Source organism: Melanerpes formicivorus, unplaced genomic scaffold, assembly GCF_026170545.1.
Source record: "Melanerpes formicivorus ecotype bairdi unplaced genomic scaffold, bMelFor1.0.p_v2 SCAF_24, whole genome shotgun sequence".
NCBI classification, from domain to species: Eukaryota; Metazoa; Chordata; class Aves; order Piciformes; family Picidae; genus Melanerpes; species Melanerpes formicivorus.
The window spans coordinates 1,021,561-1,045,621 of NW_027142376.1; the positions used below are offsets into that span (position 1 = coordinate 1,021,561).

Consider the following 24,061-nt stretch of genomic DNA (forward strand, 5'->3'; position numbering starts at 1 on the left):
AGAATAAAAAGCAAGCCTATGGATTTCAAAGCCAAACAAGGAAGAGACTTGGTTGCATGTCTGAAATCCCTTTGAGAGGGAAGACATGGCACTGTGGCCAGAGATTGTTCACTGGTGGTGCCCAGCGTGGGCACATCTGGTAGCACATTTACAGCCATTCTGCATTTTAGCATCTCCAGCATTGAGTCAGGCCCTTCAGGCTATTGCAGGGGAAATCCTGAAGCAGGCAGAAGAATTTGCTTCTCTGCAATTCCTGAAATCTTTTCTTTTGGAACCAGTGCATGCAGGGAAGCAATCATGCCCCCTTTCTGGAGGTTCAAGGCCAGGTTGGATGAGGCCTTGAGCAACCTGGTGTAGTGGAAGGTGTCCCTGTCCATGGCAGGGGTGTTAGAATTGAGTGATCTTTAAGATACCTTCCAACCCAAACTATTCTATGATTCTATCAAAAGGCAGGTGCCTGAGAGAGCAAGATGGCTCCTCTCCCAGAGGTGTTTGCTCACACTGAAAACATGAGGCCCAGGGGAAGGAGCCTGGCCAGGAATCCCTGGTTGCCTCTCAGGAGCTGTCAAATTGTTTCACAAGTGCACTGGAAGAGCTTGAAAGGCCAAAGCTCACAGAGATCCCTGCTTTGTGCTCCTCACTTTTGGCTTTGCAGCTTTCCTCCAGCATTACCAGACAGGCTCCCAGGAGGCTGAGTCACTCCTAGCTGGCCTGCCTGTGAGAGGAGAAAGAGGCTGTGACACCCTGGGTTCCAGACAACAGCAAGCATCCTCTCCCTGTGCTGCTCAGCCTCGTGGTTAAACCAGTGCTGGTGGCAAGGATCCTCAGTCTGTGTGGCAAGCAATGGCAGATGTTTTCCTGCTACAAGACACTTCTGTTTTGGTTTGTTGTTTCTTTTTTTGCCCCCCCTCCTCTTGGTTTAACAAAGGTATTCATGTGGCTTACTGGATCTGTGGGTTGTGCTGAAGCTGTGAACTCATAAAGGATGGTTGGGTTCAGGAGCCTGGGGTGTGTTTTTCAGATCCAGCAGTTCCCAGGCTGGCATTAATAATAAAGGCTAAGGATGCAACAAGATGTGGATGTTGCAAGAACTGATTGCAATTTAGAAACTGTGTCATAAACATGTTCAGTCCTCACATAAAAAATAAGATTACATGGAGAATTAAACCTTGGTTTGAAGATTCATACCTGCAGGGGGCCCAAAAATGTTTCATCCATTCTGAGTAACAGTCTGGAACCCACAGTGTTTGAGTTTGTAGGGCTTTTGCTGGGTTTCCTCAGCACATTCACATACACACACGTGAGAAGACAAATCCATCCCCCCAGGAAACATTTAAGCAGAAGGGAGTGCGGGGAGGGAGGAGATGCCACTCTTCATCCTGCTGTTGAACAGATTGATGGCTCTGGGGTCATGCTCACACCCCATATTCCTTCAGAGCTAGGGCACCCTCTACTCAGTAGGATGATTTGTTTGCCAGCAGGAGGAGTGTGGAGAGACCTTGCTTTGCAGGAATCTTTGTGCTATCAGTGGAGAAGGCTGTGGTTTGCTTCCAGGCACAGAAAAACAGGGGAAAGTCACAGCTGTCTATATGCTGTGGGGAGCTGTAATTACAGAGAAATGCATGAAATGCATGGTTGCTATTAAGCTGATCCAGATGCAGCTGATAAGTCACAGGATCACAGAATGGTAGGGGTTAGAAGGGACCTCTGAAGATCATAGAATCCAATCCCCCTGCCAGAGCAGGAGTAAATCACACATCCAAGTGGGTTTTTAATGCCTCCAGAGGAGACACCACAGCTGCTCTGGGCAGCTCTGCCACCCTCAAAGTGAAGAATTTTTCCTTATGTTTACATGCACCTTCCTGTGTTCCAGTTTGTGTGCATGGGCCCTTGTCCTGTCACTGAGCACCACTGAGAAGAGTCTGGCTCTATCCTCCTGATGCTCACCCTTTAGGTATTGATCAGAACTGATCAGATCCTGTCTTAGGCTGTTTTTCTCCAGGCTGAACAGCCTGTCATATGAGCAATGCTCCAGTCCCCTCCAAATCTTAGTGGCCCTCTGCTGGACTCTCCAGTAATTCCTTGTCCTTTTTGAACTGAGGAGCCCAAGTCATGCAAGTGTAATGGAGCTAGTACAGCAGTGTTGCTCAAACACAAAAAAGATACCAGTGACTCTTTTGAATGGCATTCCCTGTTCTGCAGTAACACACTATTGATGCCCTTAATTGTCTCATTCTATTTGTAATTATTTTTCATAAGGTTTGGGGAAAGCAAATAAACAAAACTGAGTAATGGCAGTTTAATGCTCTAAATTGGTGAACAGAAGTGAAAGAAAACCAAAGTGTTCTTAATGACCCCAAGTCTTGGGGATAAATTAAGCACCAAGACAGATAAGGAACTGATTTAATATTAGACTAATTTTACCCTTAGAATCATAGAATGGTAGAGTTGGAAGGGATCTCTGAAGATAATCGAGCCAAACTCCCCTGCCAAAGCAGGGTCACCTAGGGCAGGTCACACAAAAACACATCCAGACAGGTCTTGGAAGTCCCTAGAGAAGAAGACTCTACAACCTCTCTGGGCAACCTGCTCCAAGGCTCCAGTACACTCACAGGAAAGAAGTTTTTCCTCATGTGGAACCTCCAGTGTTTCAGATTGTATCCATTACTGCTGGTCCTATCACAGGATGCCATTGAAAAGAGATTGGCACCTTCTTCTTGACAGCCATCCTTCAGATACTTATAAACAGTCATGAGATCTCTTCTCAGTCTTCTGTTCTCCAAGCTGAACAGCCCCAGGTCTCTCAGCCTTTCCTTATTAGACAGATGTTCCAGTCCCTTCATCATCCTTGTAGCCTCCATTGGACACTCTCTAGTATATCTCTGTCCCTCTTGAAATACGGAGCATAGAGCTGGACACAATACTCCAGATGTGGTCTCAGCAAGGCAGAGCAGAGGAAGAGGAGAACCTCCCTTGGATCTCTTCTTGGTCTTCTGTGCTCCCTGCTAAACAGCCCCAGGTCTCTCAGCCTTTCCTCATCAGATACATGTTCCAGTCTCTTCACCGTGCCCATAGCCACTCTAGTATTTCTCTGTGCCCCTCGAACCAGGCAGAACAGAAGTGGACATAGTACTCCAGATGTGGTCTCAGCAGGGCAGAGTAGATGGGAAGGAGAATCCCACTTGACTTGTTGTCCACACTCTTCTTAATGCACCCCTTGAAGCTGACCATACCTGTTCTGCCTGCATTTTTCACTGATGTTTAGCAGGGTTGATCTACAGGAGGCACAGATTAAGCGCAGTCCACCTGGTGTCATCCTCATGACACTGAAACTTTTGCTGTGGAAGATGCAGCCTTGTCATGGTCAAACGGATCTGGGACTGGTTTCTGTGTTGTGTCTATGCTTGCACTACTTCCCCCAGGCAACCAGCACCAGAACAAGAGGACACAGTCTCAAGCTGTGCCAGGGGAGGTTTAGGCTGGAGGTTAGGAAGAAGTTCTTCACAGAAAGAGTGATTGGCCATTGGAATGTGCTGCCCAGGGAGGTGGTGGAGTCACCATCACTGGAGGTGTTTAGGAAGAGACTGGATGGGGTGCTTGGTGCCATGGTTTAGTTGATTACATGGTGTTGGATGATAGGTTGGACGCGATGATCTCAAAGGTCTTTTCCAATCTGGTTAATTCTGACTTCTTATTCCACTATTTTACATTTACTGCCTATTAATGCCCAGATGCTTAGCCTTGCATTTAACAGTCTTCAATAATGATTTTTTTTTCATGTGTTCTTCAGTTTGCAGAATGGTGTTTGGAGTATGGTGCACATGGATGTCGTATTCCTGACCGACCTTACTCTCTCTTTGAAGGTAAAGTAATGGTGTTGCAAATGTGTTGCACAGGGAAGTTGGGCAGCCTTGCAGTTTTGGCTCATGCTTAGGAGCTGGCAAATCTTTGGAGCTTCCCTCTGGTGGTAGAGGGAGAGTTTTTCTCCTCCTTACTCTCAAATAAAATCCTGCTGTGCTGATACCTCTCGGCTTAAAACAAGCAGAAGCCTGGGCAACATTTTTGTTTCAGGTGTTGTTGTAGAGATTGGACAGAGGAGCAGTTGTGGGTAGGGGGTCTCAAAGTAGTTCATAGAAGCATTAGGGGTTGGAAGGGACCTCTGACGATTCATAGAGTCCAATCCCCCTGCCAGAGCAGGATCAGCTAGGGCAGGACACACAGGTATGCATCTAGATGAGTCTTGAACGTCACTAGAAAAGGAGACTCCACAGCCTCTCTTGGTAACCTGTTCCAGGGCTCCAGCACGCTCAAAGGAGAGAAGTTTTTCCTCATGTTGAGGTGGAACTCCCTCTTGTGTTATAGTTTGTATCTATTACCTCTTGTCCTATCACAGGATACCAATGAAGAGAGACTGGCACCCTCTTCTTGACACCCACCCTTCAGATCTTTATAAGCATTAATAAGATCCCCTCTCAGTCTTTTCCAGGCTACACAGCCCCAGGTCTCAGCCTTTCTTCATCAGACAGGTGTTCCAGTCCCCTAGCCCTTGTAGCATCTGTTGGACATTGCAGTATATCCCTGTCCCTCTTGACCTGGGGAGCCCAGAACTGGACAGAATACTCCAGCTGTGGTTCCAGCAGGGCACAGTAGAGGGGGTAGAACACATGTTCTTCTTAACACACTACAGATTGCTGCCCTATCTCGAGGAGACCTTCTCTGTTGCAATATAAAGCAAGGAAAGGCTAGTTTTAAGATGGACCCAATTTACTTCACCAGAAAAGAAACACAATTTTCTTGGTGGCTTTTCTGTAAGTCCAAAGACAGCCCTGAATGCTTTCCTACAGGTCTGCATTTTTTACATTTGTAGTTTATTTTCTATTTCCTTTCTTACCCTGGTGCTTTAGAAAGAGGGTAGCAAGAAGTCCTCTAACCAAGCGGGATTTGAAACAGTGCTGTTGCTGTATGAACAATGAGCCTAGTGTGCCACCTGCCACCAATATGTGAAATTACAGCAGAAGAAATGAAACCCGGGAGCAGTGGCTGAAACCTTGTCAGGTAGTGCTGGATTCAGCAAGAGCTGGACAGGCTGGAGAGTTGGGTGGAGGGGAACCTCATGAAGAATCTGGATGTGCTAGAATGTGTCCAGAGAAGGGCCATGAGGATGAGCAGAGGGCTGGAGCACCTCTCCTACAAAGGCAGACTGAGAAAGTTGAGGCTGTTCAGTCTGGAGAAGAGAAGGCTCTGAGGAGACCTTATTGTGGCTTTCCAGTATCTGAAAGGGGCTACAAGAAAGCTGGGGAGGGACTTTTTAGGGTGACAGGTAATGATAGGACTAGGGGGAATGGAGCAAAAGTAGAAGTGGGTAGATTCAGCTTGGATGTCAGGAAAAACTTCCCCATGAGGGTGGTGAGGCACTGTCACAGGTTGCCCAGGGAGGTGGTGGAAGCCTCATCCCTGGAGGTTTTTAAGGCCAGGCTGGATGTGTCTCTGAGCAACCTGATCTAGTGTGAGGGGTCCCAGCCCATGGCAGGGGGGTTGGATCTATGTGATCCTTGAGGTCCCTTCCAACCCTGACAATTCTGTGATTCTAAGTTCAACAAGGGCAAGTGTACAATCAAAGAATGTCAGGTTGGAAGGGACCCCAAGGATCATCTGGTCCAACCTTTTTGGCTGATAGCCTAGTTGAGATGTTCCATCACCTGTCAAGCTGTATCTTTAAACTGTCCAATGTAGGAGAATCCACTGCTTCCCTTGGGAGATAGGGAAACATTTTCTATTGGAGTTTGATTGGAATCTCCCCAAGAGTAACTTACACCTGGGGAGAAGAAAAACCCCTCACCAGTACAGGTTAGGGGCTGGCCTGCTGGAAAGTAGCCACCTAGGAGTGCTGGTGGACAAGCTCACCATGAGCCAGCAGGGTGCTCTTGTGACCAAGAAGGCAAATGATCTCCTGGGGTGCATTAAGAGGAGTATGACCAGCAGATGGAGGGAGGTTTTCTTCCTGCTCTACTCTGCTCTAGCAAGGCCAACCTGGAATATTGTGTCCAGTTCTAGGCTCCCCAGTTCAAGAGGGACTGGGAACTGCTGGAGAGAGTCCAGCAGAGGCTACAAAGATGCTGAGGGGACTGGAGCATCTCTTTGAAGAGGAAAGGTTGAGAGACCTGGGGCTGTTTAACCTGGAGAAGAACAGATTGGGGGGGGGGGGGGGGGGTGTCTTAACAATGCTGATGAAAGTCTAAAGAGCAGGGGTCAGAAGGATGGGGTAGACTCTTCAGTGATTCCCATTGATAGGACAAGGGTCAGTAAGCACAAACTGAACACAGGGAAAAACTTCCCTGCTGCGATTGTGCCAGAGCCCTGGACCAGGCTGCCCAGAGAATTTAAAGTCCACCTGAACACTGCAGTCCTCAGCAACCCTATATAGGTGACCCTACTTTGACAGGGAGGTTGGAGTGGATGATCCCCAGAAGTTCTTCTAACCCCTAGTATTCTGTGATTCTGTACTCAGCACTGTGAGGCCACACCTTGAGTGCTGGGTTCAGTTTTGGGCTCCTCACAACAGGACAGACACTGAGGTGCTGGAGCATGTCCAGATAAGGGCAGCAAAGCTGGTGAAAGGTCTGCAGAATAGGTCTGGTGAGGAGGAGGAGCTGATGGACCTGGGTTGTTTAGTCTGGAGAAAAGGAGGCTGAGGGGAAACCTCATTGCTCTCTACAACTCCCTGAAAGGAGGTTGAAGCCAGGTGGGGGTTGGCTCTAGTAGCAAGTGATACGATGAGAGGAAACAGCCTCAGATTGCACCAGGGGAGGTTTAGGTTGGACATTAGAAGAAACTTCTTCACTGCAAGGGTTCTCAAAGACTGGAACAGGCTGCCCAGAGAGATGGTTGAATCTCCATCCCTAGAGGTGTTTAAAGAACACAGAGATGTGGTGCTGAGGGACATAGTTTAACACCAGACTTGGTAGAGCTAGAGAACGGTTAGTTAGCTTGGTAGAGCTAGAGATGTTAAAGGTCTCTTCCAATCAAAACAATTCTACCAGTCTGTGAATTCTGGGTGTTCCTGCACAGTTTCAGTGGCAGCTGCATGAGCATCTCACAGGATTGTCTTGCTGGTTTCCTTTGCACCAGATGCTGTGTTTTGGAAGGTTCCTTTGTGTGTGCTTAGCTGTTTGTAAAACAGGATTTTCCTTTGATCCTAAACTCAAGTCTGTATTTTTATGCTCTCTGGCTGTTGTCTGTCACTTAACATTTTCAGTAGGTGATGCTGGTGCTAGCTCTTCAGATTCTGGCTGACCAGAGTCTGTGAGTGATGAACAAATGAATCTGTGCCACACAAGTAAAGTTTTGCCTTTGTTTTTTCACCAGTGAAATGGTGAACAAGAGCTGCTCAGATTCTGAGGGATAGTCCAAACTGGGATTTACTTTTATGAGGTAGCACTGAGGTTGTGCAACTGAAAAGATGGTAGAGGAGAGATTTTGGTTCTTGCCTCCAAGTGAAACTTGGTTTCCTGGGCAAAGTACAGATGAACTTTCCTTTCATCCCCCTGTACTCAGCACCAGTGAGGCCACAACTCAAGGGTTGTGTTCAGTTCTGGGCCTCTCACTAGGACAGGGACATAGAGGTGCTGGAGTCTGTTCAGAGAAGGGCAACGAAGCTGGTGAAGGGCCTGAAGCACATGGCCTATGAGGAGCATCTGAGGACTGGAAGTATAAAAACAGCCTGGATGAGGCACTTAGTGCCATGGTTTAGTTGATTAGATGGTGTTGGGTGATAGGTTGGACTTGATCTCAAAGGTCTTTTCCAACCTGGTTAATTCTGTGATTCTGTGTAAGCTGGGGTTCTTCATTCTGGAGAAGAGGAGGATGGGGGGACTCCTCAGTTCATGTGTTCCAAGAAGGGCTCTAGTGAGGAGGTGTTCAGGTAAGTGCTGCTGCCATTACTGTCCACGGTGCTGTATCAGTGTCAAAGATGCACAAGGATGTCTTTCTCCTTATGTTCCAGGCATGGCTGGGGCTATTCACTTCCTCTCAGACATTTCAGTACCGGAGACTTCCCAGTTTCCAGCATTTGAACTTGGACCTCAAAGGAGGGAAAACAAAGTGGAACAGGACAGCTAAAGGATCATTTTGAAAGGAAACTGATGCCAAAAGAGATGAGACAGCCTAGTGCCTCTGATACTGAACCAACTTGGCCCTGATCCAACGGCTGGATAAACCCTGCCTCTCACTCCCCACCGCCCCAGAGGGCCTCAAGTCATTAGAGTATGAATGGGAGAAGCCACGCTTCAGTTCTGTTAAAGTGACACCTTCAGATGTAGGACAAGAGAAGTCAAGTGTTGAACTTTCTCTTCCAATGTATTTGTGTTCTTCAGGTCTTTGACATGCTCTGCATGTGTATTGGTGTTGTGTCAATTCAAGTCCCTTGTTGTTAGCAAAAAGCTGGTCTCTGTGTGAATCCCCCTCCTGTACCTTCGTGCATGACTCGCAGCAGCAGTGGTGCTTTCTGCAGCGTGGTTACCTGGAGAGTTCCACCTGTGCCAGAAAGTTTGCTGCCAGGACAGTGCCCAGCTTCACTGGTGAGCTGGAACCTTGAAGAAAAATGAAAAATGGGTTTGTGTTCCTACTTTTCTGCAGTTTTTTTCTCCACAGTCCCTAGAAGCTAAGGTGATGGAGATCAGCCTTTTGGGTTTTTTTGGCTGATGAGGTGTGAGGCCATCTCTGTCCTCAGAAGCTTAGCAGGTTGGGAGGGTCCTACCTGACTTGTCTTCTGCTGCTGTTTTGGGAAGTGTTTTTTTAGAAAGCCTGAAAGAGAGGCTCCCTTTGATACCTGCACTTGGTTAGTGTGTTAGCCACTTACAGCAGGATGGAGATGCTTGTCCCCACTTCTGCAAAGCACCATGTCACATGGCATGAGCTTAAGCTGCAGATGGAGTCATCTGTACTCACCTGCTGCCAGTAACAGCAGATCAGGGACAGCGTGACTGTGCTGCTCACCTCTCCATGGCTCTTTAATCAACCTGTCCTGCAGCATCGAGTACCCAAATGAGTACAGGAGGGTGTCAGGGCAGTTTCTCCTGCTGGTAATTCAGGATGACTGTTGCTTCCAAACCAAGACACTGATTTATTCTAGGCCCTTCCCTCCCTCTCCTAGCCCTGGCTATATTTAGCCCTTGTGGCTTGGCCAGAGTGATCAATTCCAGCTGCTTGTGGAGGCTGCAGAGGATGGATGAGCAATATGAAACCATTGCTAGAGGCTGTCATTGATGTTGATTTCATCTTCAAATCCAAGCAGAAGAAGCCTTTTGCCCTGAAGTTCTAACTGTGCTGCTACTGCTTTGCTTCCCCTTGCAGTGTGGTGGGGTTGTGAAATACTAGACCTGCCTCCAGGTGCTCCTGAGTATGGGAGCAGAAGTGGGACATACTTACAACAGGCTTATGTGTTCCAGACAGTAAGTACACTTAGTGCCTGAGAAAGGTAACTGTAGTGGTGCACGCTCACTCCTCAGGCTCTGCTGTCATCCATCCCCCAGACCTCCCTCTGCGCCATCACTCCAGGTGCCTGCTGGAGTTGTCCTCTGTGGGGTGCCAGTGACAGATGGCAGTTTGACCTTGTGGGCAGGCAGCAGGGGGTGTTCCCTGCGGGGGTGTGACCTGCAGGCCATCTGCTGAGTGCCAGTGCTTGTGAGCAGGCTTGCAGATGCATTGTCGCTCCTCCATAAATCTTTGGGTGGTGGCAGGTGACTTCCTTGAACTCTGGAGAGTCTGTTGCCAAATCTATTGAGATGTTAATGATCTCCACTTTCAGTTCTGCTGGAAAACAGCAGCAGTGCCAGCGCAGAGACAGCTTCATGTCACACTGTGGCTCCTCTGCTGGTTTGTCAGGTAGGACTAAAATGAGAGCAGCAGGAGAGACGTTTCCACTCCTCTGGCTTAGGGCAGAAGATGAGGTGGGGGACACCAACCCAGCTGCATCGGTACAGCCTAGGGGTGAGGGAAAACACTGAAAGGCAGCAGGAGTGAGGAATGCAGAGGGGTGAAGCAAACAAGCGGAAAGTGGAGGCATCCTTGAGCAGGGAGAGCTGGGGATGAGAAGCAATGCACAGTGTACCAGCAAAGGCCATCTCAAATGAGGAGTTTCTCTGCAGCAAGCTGGCTGAGGTCTAGCAGTATGTCCTTCAGCCTGTGGGTCCCTGATCATACCCAGAGATGCTGAGGGTGAGGGTCTCATAGGAATTCTAACACAGGAGGCACATGGCAGCTGATTCGCATCACCCCCCACCCCTTTTCCTTTCTGCTGTGACTGCAGAACTTGTGGGGTGGGTTAACAGGGAGGGGGCTTGCCAGATTTGCAGGAACCACCTGCAAACAGAATAAAAGCTGTCAACCATCCTTCCTAGCAAATCCCAAGCATGTGTTGTCCTGGCAGGCAGGTTTTTTCAGCCAGTGATGACACATACACAACCTCAGCTGCTGAGCCCGTGCCCATGGGTGCCCGTGGGAGCCGATTTGGGCTGCCTGGAGCCCAAGGGGAATTAAAACCTGCTGGTTTAAAACATGTGCAGTTACACACTTAGAACAGCTTCATACCCAGCAGATCCCCAAGATGCTTGAGTGCACCTGTCAAAATAACAAGCAAGTCAGCTACCAGCTCTTTCTGTACCGTGGCCAGCCTCCTGGCACCTTCTTTCTCCACAGAATCCTCTGGGAAGTGGAGCAGGATCTGGGAAGCTCTGACAGCATCTCTGCCTCCTCTTCCTGAGGTTTACTTACCCCATGGATCCTCCTTTCCTTTGGCTGTTTTATCCAGGTGGCCATTAAGAAAGGGTCTTGTGTGAAGTTGAAAGATGGCATTTGAGCAGGTCATTGTTCTCAGAAGTCCCATCAAACTAAACATGTGGAAAATGTCTTAATATTCCCTGGTTTGCTTTGTCCGTGCTTTGTCCATCTGTTGCAAAAAGCAGTTAGTGTTAAAAATGGAGATGCTCTTTGGGCAGAAAAAGAGGGGGGGGAAATGCTGATGTTGTGCTCTTTGGCTTTATTAGTAAAGATCAAGCTATGTGGTGGTCATTTGTGTCATGATTCTTACTTTTTTTCCCCTTTTTTAATCTTCTGTTGTGCTCTTTCCTTCCCTGGACATGTTCCAAAGAGGCAGAGATGTGGTGCTGAGCGACACGGTTTAGCAGCAGACTTGGTAGAGTTAGAGAATGGTTGGACTCAATGATCTTAAAGATCTTTTCCAACCACTACAATTCTATGATTCCTTCCCTCCAGCTCTGTGGTGACAGCTGCCACACTGATCTGACTGCTGAACCACCATCTCACGGTCCTGCAGGATGAAAGACTGCCAGGGAGTGGGGCAAACCACCCATCACCTTTTTACTGAGCATTGCAGGCTGCTGCTGCTTCTCCCCAGGGATTCTACCACTACCCAAAAGAACGTTGGAGCCAGGTGAGGTTTTGTCTCCTCCCATGTAATGACTGCCAGGACAAGAAGAAATGGCTTCAAGTTGCACCATGGGAGGCTGAGGTTGGATATTAGAAGACATTTCTTCACTGAAAGGGTTCCAAAAGATTGGAACAGGCAGCCCAGGGATGTGGTTGAATCCCCGTTGCTGCAGGTGTTTCAAAGAGGCAGGGAAGCCCCTCAGAAGCCTAGATGTATTTTTTTCTCGAGCTAAGCTTTAACAGAAGGAAATTTCAGGTGTGCTGCAAGCTAGGGTCAGTATTTTTGTCTCACAAAGCCCCATGAGCCATTCAAGACCCTCTGCCACTGCACATAACTGCATGCACAGATGATCCTTGAGGTCTTTCCCAACCTTATTGATTCTATGATTTCTGGTCTGGAGGGAGGGACCTAAGGAGACCCTGCAGGGATTCAGCTGGAGCTAGGTGTATATGTTGGGACTTTTCTAGGACAGATTCTCTCTAACATCAAAGCAGGGTGGAAGGAAGGTTTGCAGTGTGCTGCCTGAGTCCTCTCTCAGGAGGGGTGGGGGTTGATGTGAAGTCTTTTTCCTGGTCCCCTTTTGCCCCCTTTGCTTGTTAGAGCACAGGAAGCCAGGCTCTGGCTGGCAGAGCAGCCATGCTTTGCATGCAGAGAGCAGTAGTGACCTGTCTTCTGCCATCACTTCAGCAGCTCCAAGGGGGCTGCTGTAAATCCAGCTGTAGCTGTTGGACAAGCTGCCATTAGGCTGCAAGTGGTCACTGGAGACACAGAGAAGAGACATGTGCCCATCCTCCTGATTTCTCTCACTGCATACAGCCCTGGAGAGGCCACGTGGTGGAATGTTGTGTCCAGTTCTGGGCTCCCCAGATCAGGAGGGACAGGGAATCGCTGGAGAGGGTAGAAAAAACAGATGGAAAGATGATTAGGGGGCTGGAACATCCCTCTTGTGAGGAAGGACTGAGAGAATTGGGTCTTTCTCATCTGGAGAGAAGACTAAGGGGGATATCTCATAAATGCTTATAAATGCTTAAAGGTTGGGTGGCAGGAGGGTGGGACCAGTCTTTTCAGTGGTGTCCAGTGACAGGACAAGTGTTCAGTGGGGACAAACTTGAGCATAAGAAGTTCCATCTCAACTTGAAGAGGAGCTTCTTTAAGGGAGATAGAGCAGTGGAACAGGCTCCCCAGAGAGGTGGTGGTTGGACTTGAAAATCTCCATAGGTGCCTTCCAACCCCTAGCAATCTGTGATTCTGTGAAAGTAACACATGTGCAGCTAAGCAGCTACTTCCCTCTGCAGGGGCAGGGTTCAGGGGGCTGCTGAACTTGTCACTGTTCCCTCTGCTTTCTCCGCTGTTCCCTTCACCTTGCAGCAGCTGGCAGCTTGGGCTGGTGGCAGCCAGTTGCACTTCAAAAATCCTCGTCTGACAACATTTTATCTTCTTGGCTGACCTCCATGCCAAAATGTGGCTTTTTTGGGTATCTCCCTATTAAACTAACCCAGCTGGGAGGTTGTGGTTCTGTTTTGTTGTTTGTTTGGTTTTTTTAATGTGGGGAAGAAAGAGCAAAACCTCCTTTGTGTACCACATGGTCTGTGAAGAGCTTGTTGTAGTCCCAGCTATTTGTTTTCAGAGCAGTGGAAGCTGTCACAGGGCTCAAAAAACAAGGAATAAAAAGCCCCAAACCACTCACAAAACAACAAAGCTTGGCCTTGCATTATCTGTTCCCAAAGTGGTCATGAAGCAGAGGAGCAGCTGCAAGGCAGCCCCAAACAGAAAGGGCAGGGTTAGAACCCTGCATGTCAAGCTGGGTCCTATTTGTAGCACGACTGATGAGTCAGCCTGCTAATTACTGGGAGGCACTGAAGGCACTGTGGGATGCTGCAGTGACGTTTACCTCTCTCCTATGGTCCATGGGACACCCAGACACACTGGGGAGATGGAGGTGGAGGAGAGACACAATAAAACAAAATATATCCATGAATGAGCTTCTGTCAGGTGACAACAACCCCATCAATGCTCCAGGCTTGGGGCAGAGTGTCTGGAAGCTACCCAGCAGGGAAAGACCTTGGGGTATTGGTTGACAGCCAGCTGAATCTGAGCCAGTCTGTGCTCAAATGGCCAAGAAGGCCAACAGCATCATGGTATAGAATCATAGAATGGTAGGTGATGGAAGGGACCCCTGAAGATAAGTGCAATGCCCCTGCCAATGCAGGATCTCCTAGGGTAGGTCACACAGGAACACATCCAGACAGGGCTTGAAAGTCTCCAGAGGAGACTCCACAACCTCTCTGTGCAGCCTGATCCAGGGCTCCAGCACCCTCACAGGAAAAAGGGTTTTTTCCTTCATGTTGAGTTGGACCTTCCTGTGTTCCACTTTATCCACTGCCCCTTGTCCTAGCACAGGACACCATCAAAGGAGTCTGTCACCTTCTTGGCACCCACCCTTCAGGTATTTATAAGCATTTGTAAGATCCCCTCTTAGTCTTCTCTTCTCCAGATTGAACAGCCCCAGGTCTCTCAGCCCTTCCTCACTAGACAGATGTTCCAGTCTATCATCCTCATAGCCTCTGTTGGACACTGTCAAGTATATCCCTGTCCTTCTTGAACTGGGGAGCCCAGAACTGGACACAATACTCCAGCTGTGGTCTCAGCAGGGCAGAGTTAAGAGGGGGGAGAACTTCCCTTGACCTGCTGGCCACACTCTTAATGCACCCCGGAAGACCACTGACCTCCTTGGCCACAAGGACACCTTGCTGTGCCATGGACATAGCTCTAGACTTTTGCAACAGAACCCAGATCATCCAGTCTAACCTCCCTGCTAGACCAGGATAATCCAGAGCAAATCACACAGCAACATCTCCTATTTTGAATGCCTCCAGAGAAGGAGGCTCCACAATGTCTCCAGGCAGCGTGTTCTAGTGCTCCACCACCCTGAGTGAAGAATTTTCTCCCTATGTTTATGTGAAACCTTCTGTGGTTAAGGTTTTGTCCCGATCCCAGTGGCGGCACCTTGTCCTGGTGGCACCTTGTCCTGGTGGCACCTTGTCCTGTCACTGAGCACCACTGATACTCACGCTTTAGCTATTGATAAGCCCCAGCCCTCTGCCTTTCCCCACAAGGTAGTTAATGGCTCTCCACTGGAGTCTTTCCAGTAGTTCCTTGTCCTTGGAACTGGGGAGTCCAGAACTGGGCACAGTATTCCAGATGAGGCCTCACCTGGGCAGAGTAGAGGGGAAGAAGAACCTTCTTAATACATCTCAGGATGCCACTGGTCTTCTTGGCCATGAGGGCACATAGTTGGTTTATGGTCAACCTGTGTCCAGAGTCACTGGTTCTGAGCCAGTGGAAGCCAAAGCACCTGTGCAGCAGGTCAAGGGCATGCTCTTAAGCACTAATCCCCAGAAGATATTTATTTGCCTTTCCCAGAGAGGAGAGCACTTCTGCAGATTGGTCACCTGGAGACAACAGCTCTGCTTGGTGCTCTTTGGGGCAGCACTAAGACCACAATGAAAGCTACTATTGCTCAAGGACAAAACTCCCATCGGAGTTAAAGGCAGCAAACATGGAAGTGTGCTCCCATTCCCTCTTCCTGCAATGATTTTTCCAGGGTAGGGAAGGACACTTACCTCTGTATGCAAGAGGCACAAGGAGCAGGGAGGCTGTGACACCTCCCTCTCACTATCAACATGCAGCTGCTTCATACAATCTCCCTGCTGGCAAAGCAAGGACAGCCAAGATGCTGTTCACACAGGCTGGCCAGGTGCTGGCCAACAGACACTCAAGTCCCAGTCCTTCACTTTTCAGATGCATCATTCCAAGTGAGGACCCTCTCTTTTCTGGGGCGTGTGGCAAGAGCCCTGACAGGACTCGACCCATGCAGGTGCTCCAGTCATAGAGAATCATGGAAGCATGGAAATCACTTTGGTTGGAAAAGAGCTTTAAGATCATTGAGTCCAACCATTCTCTAACTCTCTGAAACTGGGTGCTAAACCATGTCCCTCGGCACCACGTCTCTGCATCTTCTAAACACCTCCAGGGATGGGGATTCAACCACCTCCCTGGGCAGCCTGTGCCAGTCTTTGAGAACCCTTTCAGTGAAGGCAATTCCTTCTAATGTCTAACCTACACCTCCCCTGCTGCAACTTAAGGCCATTTCCCCTCATCCTATCACTTGATATTAGGTAGAAAAGACTGACCCCCACCTTGATACATCCTCCTTTTAGGAAGTTGTAGAGAGAGCCAGAAGGTCTCTCCTCAGCCTCCTTTTCTCCAGAAAGGGCACAACAACTTCTAATCTTTCTGTTCTGTATGAAAGCCAAGTTGCACAAGGTAACTGTCAGAGAAAAAGAGGCCAGTCACCATTTCTGGTAAAAGCATTGCCCTGCCTCTTCTGCTTCCACCCTCTTTCCCTGTCCTTTCCCTTAGGTGGGGGCATTTCTGCTGTGGAGTCTTAGGAGAATGCACATCACTCTGGGGTTGTAAGCAGAACTGATGTCACACCACCTGTACCAGTACCTGAAGGAGGCTACAAGAAAGCCAGGAAGGGACTTTTTACAAGGGCTTGTAGTGATAGAATGAGAGAGAACAGATTGAAGCTTGAGGAGGGGAGATTTAGACTGCATATTAGGAAGAAATCCTTTACAGTGAGGGTAGTGAGACACTGGAACTGGCTGCCCAGGGAGGGTGTGGATGCCCGCTCCCTGGAGGTGTTCAGGGCCAGGCTAGAAGAGGCCTTGAGCAACCTGGTCTGGTGGAAGGTGTCCCCGGCCATGGCAGGGGGGCTGGAACTAGATGATCTGAAAGGTCTCTTCCAGCCCAAACCCTTCCATGATTGTATGAATCTATGAACACAATTAAACCCATCACTGAAGTGAACAATAAAGAAAGAGGAAGACATCCAGGTTTTAAATATAGGTTTCCATTAAAAGCATTACAAAGACGACTTCTCTCATTTTGAAGACAAAGAAAAAAATCCACTTCTACTAAAAAAAAAAGGAAAAAAAAAGGAAAAAAAATAAAAATGACCCCTTTGCAAGTAACTTTAATGAGGAAAGGTGCAGGGAGGGGAGGGAGAGAAGACTTGGAGAACTAGCAAGTGTTCAAAAGGGCAGGTGCCCTCCATCTCGGTCATTTTGCAATGGCACCTTCTTCTCACACAGTCAGGTCAGAGCGCCAGAGTCCTCATGTGGAGGATTTCACCACCTGCTCGTAGGGGGGCGGTGGTGTGTTGCAGTAGGACGGTGGGGGTGGGTAACCCGGGTTTCCTTGTGGGGAATTGGGCTGGACGTGGAAAGCCATCGCCATGGGATTCATCACAGGGCCCCCTGGATCTGTGTAGTATGGCACTCCAGGCTGTTGTGACCCTGAAAGAAAGACAAGGAGAGAAAAGCTATCAACCAAGGGCGGTGGTGACAGCTAGTGCTCCTCCAGGGCCCCTGCTCTGCACACTCAGACAAGTGGCAATGGGCACAAACTGGAACACAGGAGGGTCCATGTAAACACAAGGAAGAAATTCTTTCCTGTGAGGGCGGAACACTGGAGCAGGCTGCCCGGAGAGGTTGTGGAGGCATTCCAAACCCACCTGGATGTGTTCCTGTGCAATTCACTCTAGGTGACTCTGCTCTGGCAGCAGGGTTGGACTAGGTGATCTACGAAGATAGCTCCCTTTCAACCCTACCATTCTGTGATTCTGTGGTATCACCAGGTCTGCAAACTGCTCCTAAGTGAGCTGCTCAACCCAGTTTTCCCATCAGGCCCAAAGAAAAACTATTGCCACGTTTGGGCAGCTGCTGGGATGGCAGAAGATGCTGTCACCAGCTCTGCAGGAAAGGAGGGAGGTGGGCAAGCAGCCACATTTCAAAGGCTCCACCTCCACGGTGAGCTGGCTGCTGCTACCAAATCTGGAAGAGACGCTAGCAGGAAGTGGGAACTTGGTTGACTACTAATTCCCATTGCTTTTGCTGTAAAATATTCCTGAAACAGCAGGAAAAAAATAGAGTAAAAACCAAACCAAAATAAGACAAACCAAACAACAACAAGAACAACAAAAAAAAGGTGAAGTTAGCTCAGAGCCCACAGCTTTTAAGTAACAGCAGTAGCAGTCTGGAAGCAAGCAGCATAAGCAGAGGGTGTGTGCTTATTTTATATTTATCCACAACTTCTGCTCCTTCAAGTGTCACGAAAAATATAAACCCAAGCTCTAAAATTAAACCTGGTATTTGCCAAAGACTCCTTCCCTCCTCACATCATCTTGAGGTCATTTTTCAGGCTTAAAAATGTTAGTGTAGGTAGTTTGGCTTCCCCCCGCCCCAGCCCTCCCCTGTTGAGAAGTAAATACTCTCTGTGGAAATGCTCCTTCAGTCTAGCAGCAAAACAGATGCAGCATGGAAGCCCTAAAAAATAACCCCAGTTCTTAGGAGCTAACCACAAAGAGGGTCAGTGAAGTGCCTGTTTGTGGTTGTAACACCTTTTTATCCTGTGAGACCTGAGAGGGGAGAAGGGAACTGCACCCATGCTTAAAGGTGCAAGAAACAGTATTTACAAAGTCTGCACCAAGACATGCAGGGGTGCAACCTTGAGTCCTGTGTCCAGTTCTGGGCCACTCAGATTAGGAAAGATGTTGACTTGCTGGAGCATGTCCAGAGAAGGGCAACACAGCTGGGGAGGGGTTTGGAGCACAAGCCCTCTGAGGACAGGCTGAGGGAGCTGGGGTTGCTTAGCCTGGAGAAGAGAAGGCTCAGGGGAGACCTTATTGCTGTCTACAACTACCTGAAGGGAGGTTGTAGCCAGGAGGGGGTTGGTCTCTTCTCCCAGGCAACCAGCACCAGAACAAGAGGACATAGTCTCAAGCTGAGCCAGGGGAGGTTTAGGCTCGAGGTGAGGAGAAAGTTCTTCACAGAGGGAGTTGTTGGCCATTGGAATGTGCTGCCCAGGGAGGTGGTGGAGTCACCATCCCTAGAGGTGTTCAAGAGGGGACTGGACTTGGTGCCATGGTTTAGTTAGTCATGAGGTGTTGGGTGACAGGTTGGACTTGATCTCTGAGGTCTTTTCCAACCTCATTGATTCTACGATTCTATGTCAGTGTCCATTTTGGATATCTATCAGTTTGTCTGATCGGTATCCAGAGTGCTGAAAAGTGCGAACTTGCTAGACTCCTTTTGTGCGTGGACACACAGCTGTAAAGGTACTGGAAACCACAACAGAAGGGCATTGGAAGTTCTGCCTGTCATCCTAGGGTTCAAAGCCACTCTTTTGCTGAATTATGGTATTTGAAAGGCAGAAGACTTTACTCATCAGAGGAGGTGGTGGCATGGTTTGGTTCAGAGCAGTGCAATCCCTTGCCCAAATCCCAAACAGAACAAACCCCAAGCCCACCCTTTTCAAATGCCTTGGCAAGTGTGAGAAATTAGTGGCAGCTGTTTAGTGAGCAGTCTCCGACCTGATGCAGTGTTGACTGGTTGTCTGGTGTAAGACACGTTAAAAGTAGGTTCTTCTACTAGTGGGGGAGGGTACATCCGCCGTCGGATGAAGAAACCAGCTCCGCAGCAGAACAGAACTCCCATCATCAAAAGGAACCTAGGCAAAGAGAAGAGGGAAGTCAAAACCATCCACATTCAGGTGGCTCTCAAGCCCAGGCTGTTTGTTGAGAGAAACAAAGAGCATCATCCAGCAATCATCAGCTTAACACATATATCTGGGTTTCTTAAATAGGTTGTCTCTCGTGAGCAGGCTTATGTTATTTGAGATACAAATGGAATGGAATGGAATGGAATGGACCAGGTTGGAAGAGACCTTCAAGATCATTGAGTCCAACCTATCACCCAACACTATCTAATCAACTAAACCATGGCACCAAGCCCCCCATCCACTCTCTTCCTAAACACCTCCAGTGACGGTGACTCCACCACCTCCCTGGGCAGCCCATTCCAATGGCCAATCACTCTTTATGTGAAGAACTTCTTCCTAACATCCAGCCTAAACCTCTCCTGGTGCAGCTTGAGACTGTGTCCTCTTGTTCTGGTGCTGGTTGCCTGGGAGAAGAGACCAACCCCCAGCTGGCTACAACCTCCCTTATGGGACATTCATGGACACATTACAGAGATCTGTTGCCACCAGCATTATTGTCCCATGTTTTCTGGCATGTGAAATACAAATCTGAAACTAAAACACCCTTGAATGTTTGGAAAGTTCAGGTTCATACCTGGCTTTTGCCATAGGGATGCTGCCCTGAAATTGCAGTTCAGTACTGTTTCAAAGTGCCTATTTTGGACACAAGCCTCACACTTACAGCACCAAGGCCAGCCAAGAGGTTTGGGGGCGGGGGCGAAGGAGGAATACTATTTTGCAATTGCCCCTAAAAGGAGATTCTCAGATGTTCTTAAATGATTCAACACAGTAATTTTGTCTGCCATGGGACACACAGTAGCTGTCATTTAAGCTCCAGCCCTAAGACTGAAGCATTCAGCATTGAAGATGACAAGGTTTGCTTTATGTTTGCTTGATGGGATATGCATTCTCAAGTAAAAGGACATCATTTTGCTTTGGTTCTTCTCCTCTCTCCTCTTTCTGACCTGACTCATGTCCTCTTGCCCTGGTGCTGTGCAAATAGGCACATGCAGCAAGCACACATTAGATTTTGTTCTTCAGACCAGAGACTCTGTTTTTCACTGTGTTTCCTTGATCAGTTATAAGACATGCTAGTGACTGGCACAAGCTCCCATAAACCCAAACAGTCCTCCTGCCTGTAACTGCCACCTCAATTTAGGGCTCTCTGCTGGAAGACAATGACAACTGCACTCTTTTGGAAGGAATGGAAGTTGGCCAGAGGCAAGCCTACTGCTTGTCTCCTCTGGAGCATCTCCAGGTGCCCAAGAGGAAAAGTGTGGTGCTGCATGGCAGCAAGAGCTGTTTCATGCAAAGGGTCAAATTCTGTTCCTGTTTCCAGAGTGGAAACAAGAGCAGAAGGAGGTTCAGTGTCCCTGAGCCAATATTAATACATCCCCTTCTGGCAGTGCTCCTGCAAAGGATTTGTTCTGAACAGCAAACCAGAGATTTACGACGTCACCCCAGGGATTGAGATGCAGAGCTCTTCAGTTATATCAGTAAGGATTGCAGGCTGAAATCCCACAGCCAGCTTTGGGAAATCTCTGCATTATAATACAGATCAGGCTTCTGCTTTTTACTGTTTATTTGTTTCAATTTTGAAGGCTTTATTGTTTTAATTTATTTTTTTTTAAGCAGGCAGTCTTCAAATTCTCATTAAAATGCCTGAAATCAGGTTTTCCTAGGAGAGCTTTTGCTTCCTCCCTACTGCAATGACAAGGCTTTATTCAGGTACTGTCTTTAATTCTTTTCCCAAACGAATTCACCTTATTTTTTCATTATGCATATAACACTGATTAGTTTAAGCTTTATCCAGATTACTGAGCTGCTGGTTTCACAACCTCAAATCTTTCTGCCTTCTTTTCCCTTGCTGTCAGCTCCAGTGAAATCCTCATAGTCATAAATGTACCTCTCTTCCTTTTAAATTGAAACCTCAGTTCAGCTGACAAGAATATCTTAAACCCTGCCTAAATGCACAATCCTCCTTAGACAATCCTCTGAAAACCCAGGGCCCCAAAAAAATGGTCAAACACTGCTGCTTGCTAGCAGCTGGGACAGGCAGAAGGGATTCAGCAGTTTTGGCTCAAAGTGGGACCAGCAGGATAAAGAAGTAGGTAGGGTCATCCTTTCACAGTGCTTTCTCACTGCATCAGGAGAATTTTATAAGCAATTAGTGACAATGAAGTCCCTTGCATTTATAAGTACCCAGCTGCATTACTGCATATTTGTACCTACTTTAAAACAGTAGGGCTGCCAAGACCCTGGTTTAAGGCCTATGAACAAGAACAGAACAGGACAAACACCGAATTGCCCAGGGGCCTGACCTACCAGAAATACCATAGCCGCTGGATCGAGAGAGCTCTTACACAGCATCTTGAGCCACAGCAATCCTCATAGGAGCGACATCTGTGGAGAGATAAAGAGAAAAGGGAGTTGGGGGAGAGGTTGTCACTCAGGTTACAATGGCATCCCAGCTCTGATGCTGTGCACATCCCTGCCTGAGGCATTGTCTACTGCATTGTTGTGAACCTGGGAGTGTTCAAGGGCAGGCTGGATGGGGCTTTGAGCAACCTGGTCTAGTGATGTAGGTCCCTGCTTAGAGTGAGGGAGCTGGACTAGATGGTCTTTGAAAGACCTTTCCAACCCAACCATTCTGTGGGTCCCTGAATAAGTACCCTTGACTGGACAAAGTTGTCAGGTCACATGGATGCATCTGTGACACAGTTCCAGAACTGGTATTGAAACTACCTTCCTATATACCTCTTTTAAAGTCACCTCAAAAAGATCAGAGGAAGGTTTAGGTTGGATATAAGAAGAAATTTTCTCACTGAAAGTGTTCTCAAAGAAGACGGGCACAGGCTCCCCAGGGAGATGTCTGAGTCCTCATCCCTGGAGACACTGAAAAGCAGCAGAGGTGTGATGCTGTGGAACATTGTTTAGCACCAGACTTAGTAGAGTTAGAGAATGGTTGGACTTAATGATCTTAAAGTCTTTTCCAACCAAAATTATTCTATCTGATTCTATTCTAACTCTAATATCAAAAGAAAGAGAAAGAGAAGTTTTCTTCCACAGTAAATGAACAGGTTGCCCAGGGAGGTCATGCATTTCTCTTCCATGGAGGTGTTCAAGAGTTTTGATGAGGCCTTGAGCAAGCTGGTCTAGTGGAAGGTGTCCCTGTCCATGGCAGAGGGGTTGAAACTAGATGATCTTTACATACCTTTCTAACCCAAACCATTCTGTGAATCTATGAACACTGCAAACCTCAAACATGAGCCAGTTGGGGTTGTATTCACCACAACAGACAAGAATTGCAAGGCCAGAACTGCCACATCACATACTCTGGGCTCATCAGCAACTTCCAGAGAAACCACAAAGCGGAGAGGAAACTTCAAGCATAGCATTTGCAAATTCAATGGCATTTCTCCTCAGAAGTTGCACTGGGCTGCAGCTGCCAACAATTCCCATTATTTAATTAGGCTTTTCTCTAAAGAAAACCCTTCACATTTCAACTTTATATTTCATATGAAGTAGAAGCAGTTTAAAGGTGTCATAGCCCCAACCACTGTAAGCATACAGCAGTACCTCACTAAAAGCCAGCACATACAAGAACAGGCATCTCTGGACCATTCCTATGGTAACTGCTATTTCCCATGCCCATGAAACACAGCTAGCAGGAAAAGGGACAGAGGTGACACAGAAATTATGGTATGTGAGAGGCTCAGATGAAAATCAAATCCTGGACTGCATCCAAAGCAGCATACCCAGCAGATGAAGAAAGTTGATTCTGCCACTTTACACTGCTCTGGTGAGACCCCCACCTGGAGAACTGTGCAGCTATAGGGCCCTCAACACAAGAAGGACATGGACCTGCTGAAGAACATGGGCTGAGAGAATTGAGGTTGTTCAGTCTGGAGAATAAAAGGCTCTGGGCAGACCTCAGAGCAGCCTTCCAGTACCTGAAGGGGCCTATACGAAAGCTGGGGAGGGCCTGTTTACAAAGGCACATAGCAACAGGACAAGGGCAATTGATTTAAGCTAGAGAAGGGTAGATTTAGACGGGACATGAGTAAGAGGTTCTTTACTATGAGGGTGGTGAATGTCTGGCACAGGTTACCCAAAGAGGTGGTAGATGCCATATCCCTGGAGACATTCAAGGTCAGGCTTGATGGGGCTCTGAGCAACCTGATCTAGTTGGGGATATGTCTGCTCAGTGAAGTGGTGTTGGACTAGATGACCTTTGAGGATCCCTTCCAGCCCAGTGCATTGTATGATTTTTTGCAAACATTCAGGTAAGCACAGGCACAAGTGGGCTGATCCTTTGATGGGTGTTCACATCTGCATGCTCAATGCAGTTCTTTAATTAATCATCATGTTCTTCAAAATTTGCCCAACTGCATGGCTGTGCTCTTGTATTTGTATGCAGAGTTAAAACATCCTCAATTGGGTGATTGTACAGACAATGACACATTTACACGCTCAATTAACAAGCCTCACTCACAAAATACGTCAAGTCACATTGGCTTCTGCCTCTAATTGGGGCCAGAGGAGGATGCTTTATGGATTCATAATCAGTTGGTTTGCAAGTGGAAGCAGTTACACACTCTTCTGATGACAAGCAAGCAGGATTTATTTAGGCTAGCTGGAGGATCTACCATGATCAGCACAGCAAGGTCCATTAAGATACTTGGGTACTCCAGCAGAGTGAGCTGCTCATGCCAAAAGAAAAAAAAACAACAAACCAACCACTCTGCCATCCCTGAACCTGAAAGTAACCCATCTCCAGCCTTGCCTCTTTAGAGCTTGCCAGGACCCTAACAACTGCTCACACTCAAGCTGTCAGGCTTCACATAACCACTAACAAGATTTAGCCAGCCAGCATTAACCTCGGTTACATCAGGCTCAAGAAATTAAACCTTCCTCCACACCTCCCAAGTGGATCAACCTGAGAGAAGTTTTCAAGACATGTGTTCAGTGCACAGACAGGATCAGGTACCACACAGAAAGAGGTAGCAGGCA

General features: G+C 47.9%; 2 protein-coding genes across 2 annotated transcripts in view; one reads left to right on the forward strand and one right to left on the reverse strand.

Annotated features, from left to right (window-relative positions):
* The window catches only part of LANCL2 (LanC like glutathione S-transferase 2), a 39,740-nt gene extending 28,673 nt beyond the window's left edge, over nt 1-11,067 (forward strand). The window contains exons 8-9 of the mRNA XM_068152560.1: nt 3,791-3,863; nt 8,003-11,067. Of these exons, the coding sequence (XP_068008661.1) occupies nt 3,791-3,863; nt 8,003-8,118 (189 nt within the window). The 3' untranslated portion in view covers nt 8,119-11,067. The remainder of the gene's footprint in view (nt 1-3,790; nt 3,864-8,002) is intronic.
* Nucleotides 11,068-16,339: 5,272 nt separating this feature from the next.
* VOPP1 (VOPP1 WW domain binding protein) overlaps nt 16,340-24,061 on the reverse strand; it is an 83,637-nt gene continuing 75,915 nt past the window's right edge. Inside the window, exons 3-5 of the mRNA XM_068152561.1 lie at nt 21,374-21,451; nt 18,882-19,018; nt 16,340-16,806 (exon numbers count right to left, since the gene is read on the reverse strand). Coding sequence (XP_068008662.1) covers nt 16,625-16,806; nt 18,882-19,018; nt 21,374-21,451 — 397 coding nt within the window. The 3' untranslated portion in view covers nt 16,340-16,624. The remainder of the gene's footprint in view (nt 16,807-18,881; nt 19,019-21,373; nt 21,452-24,061) is intronic.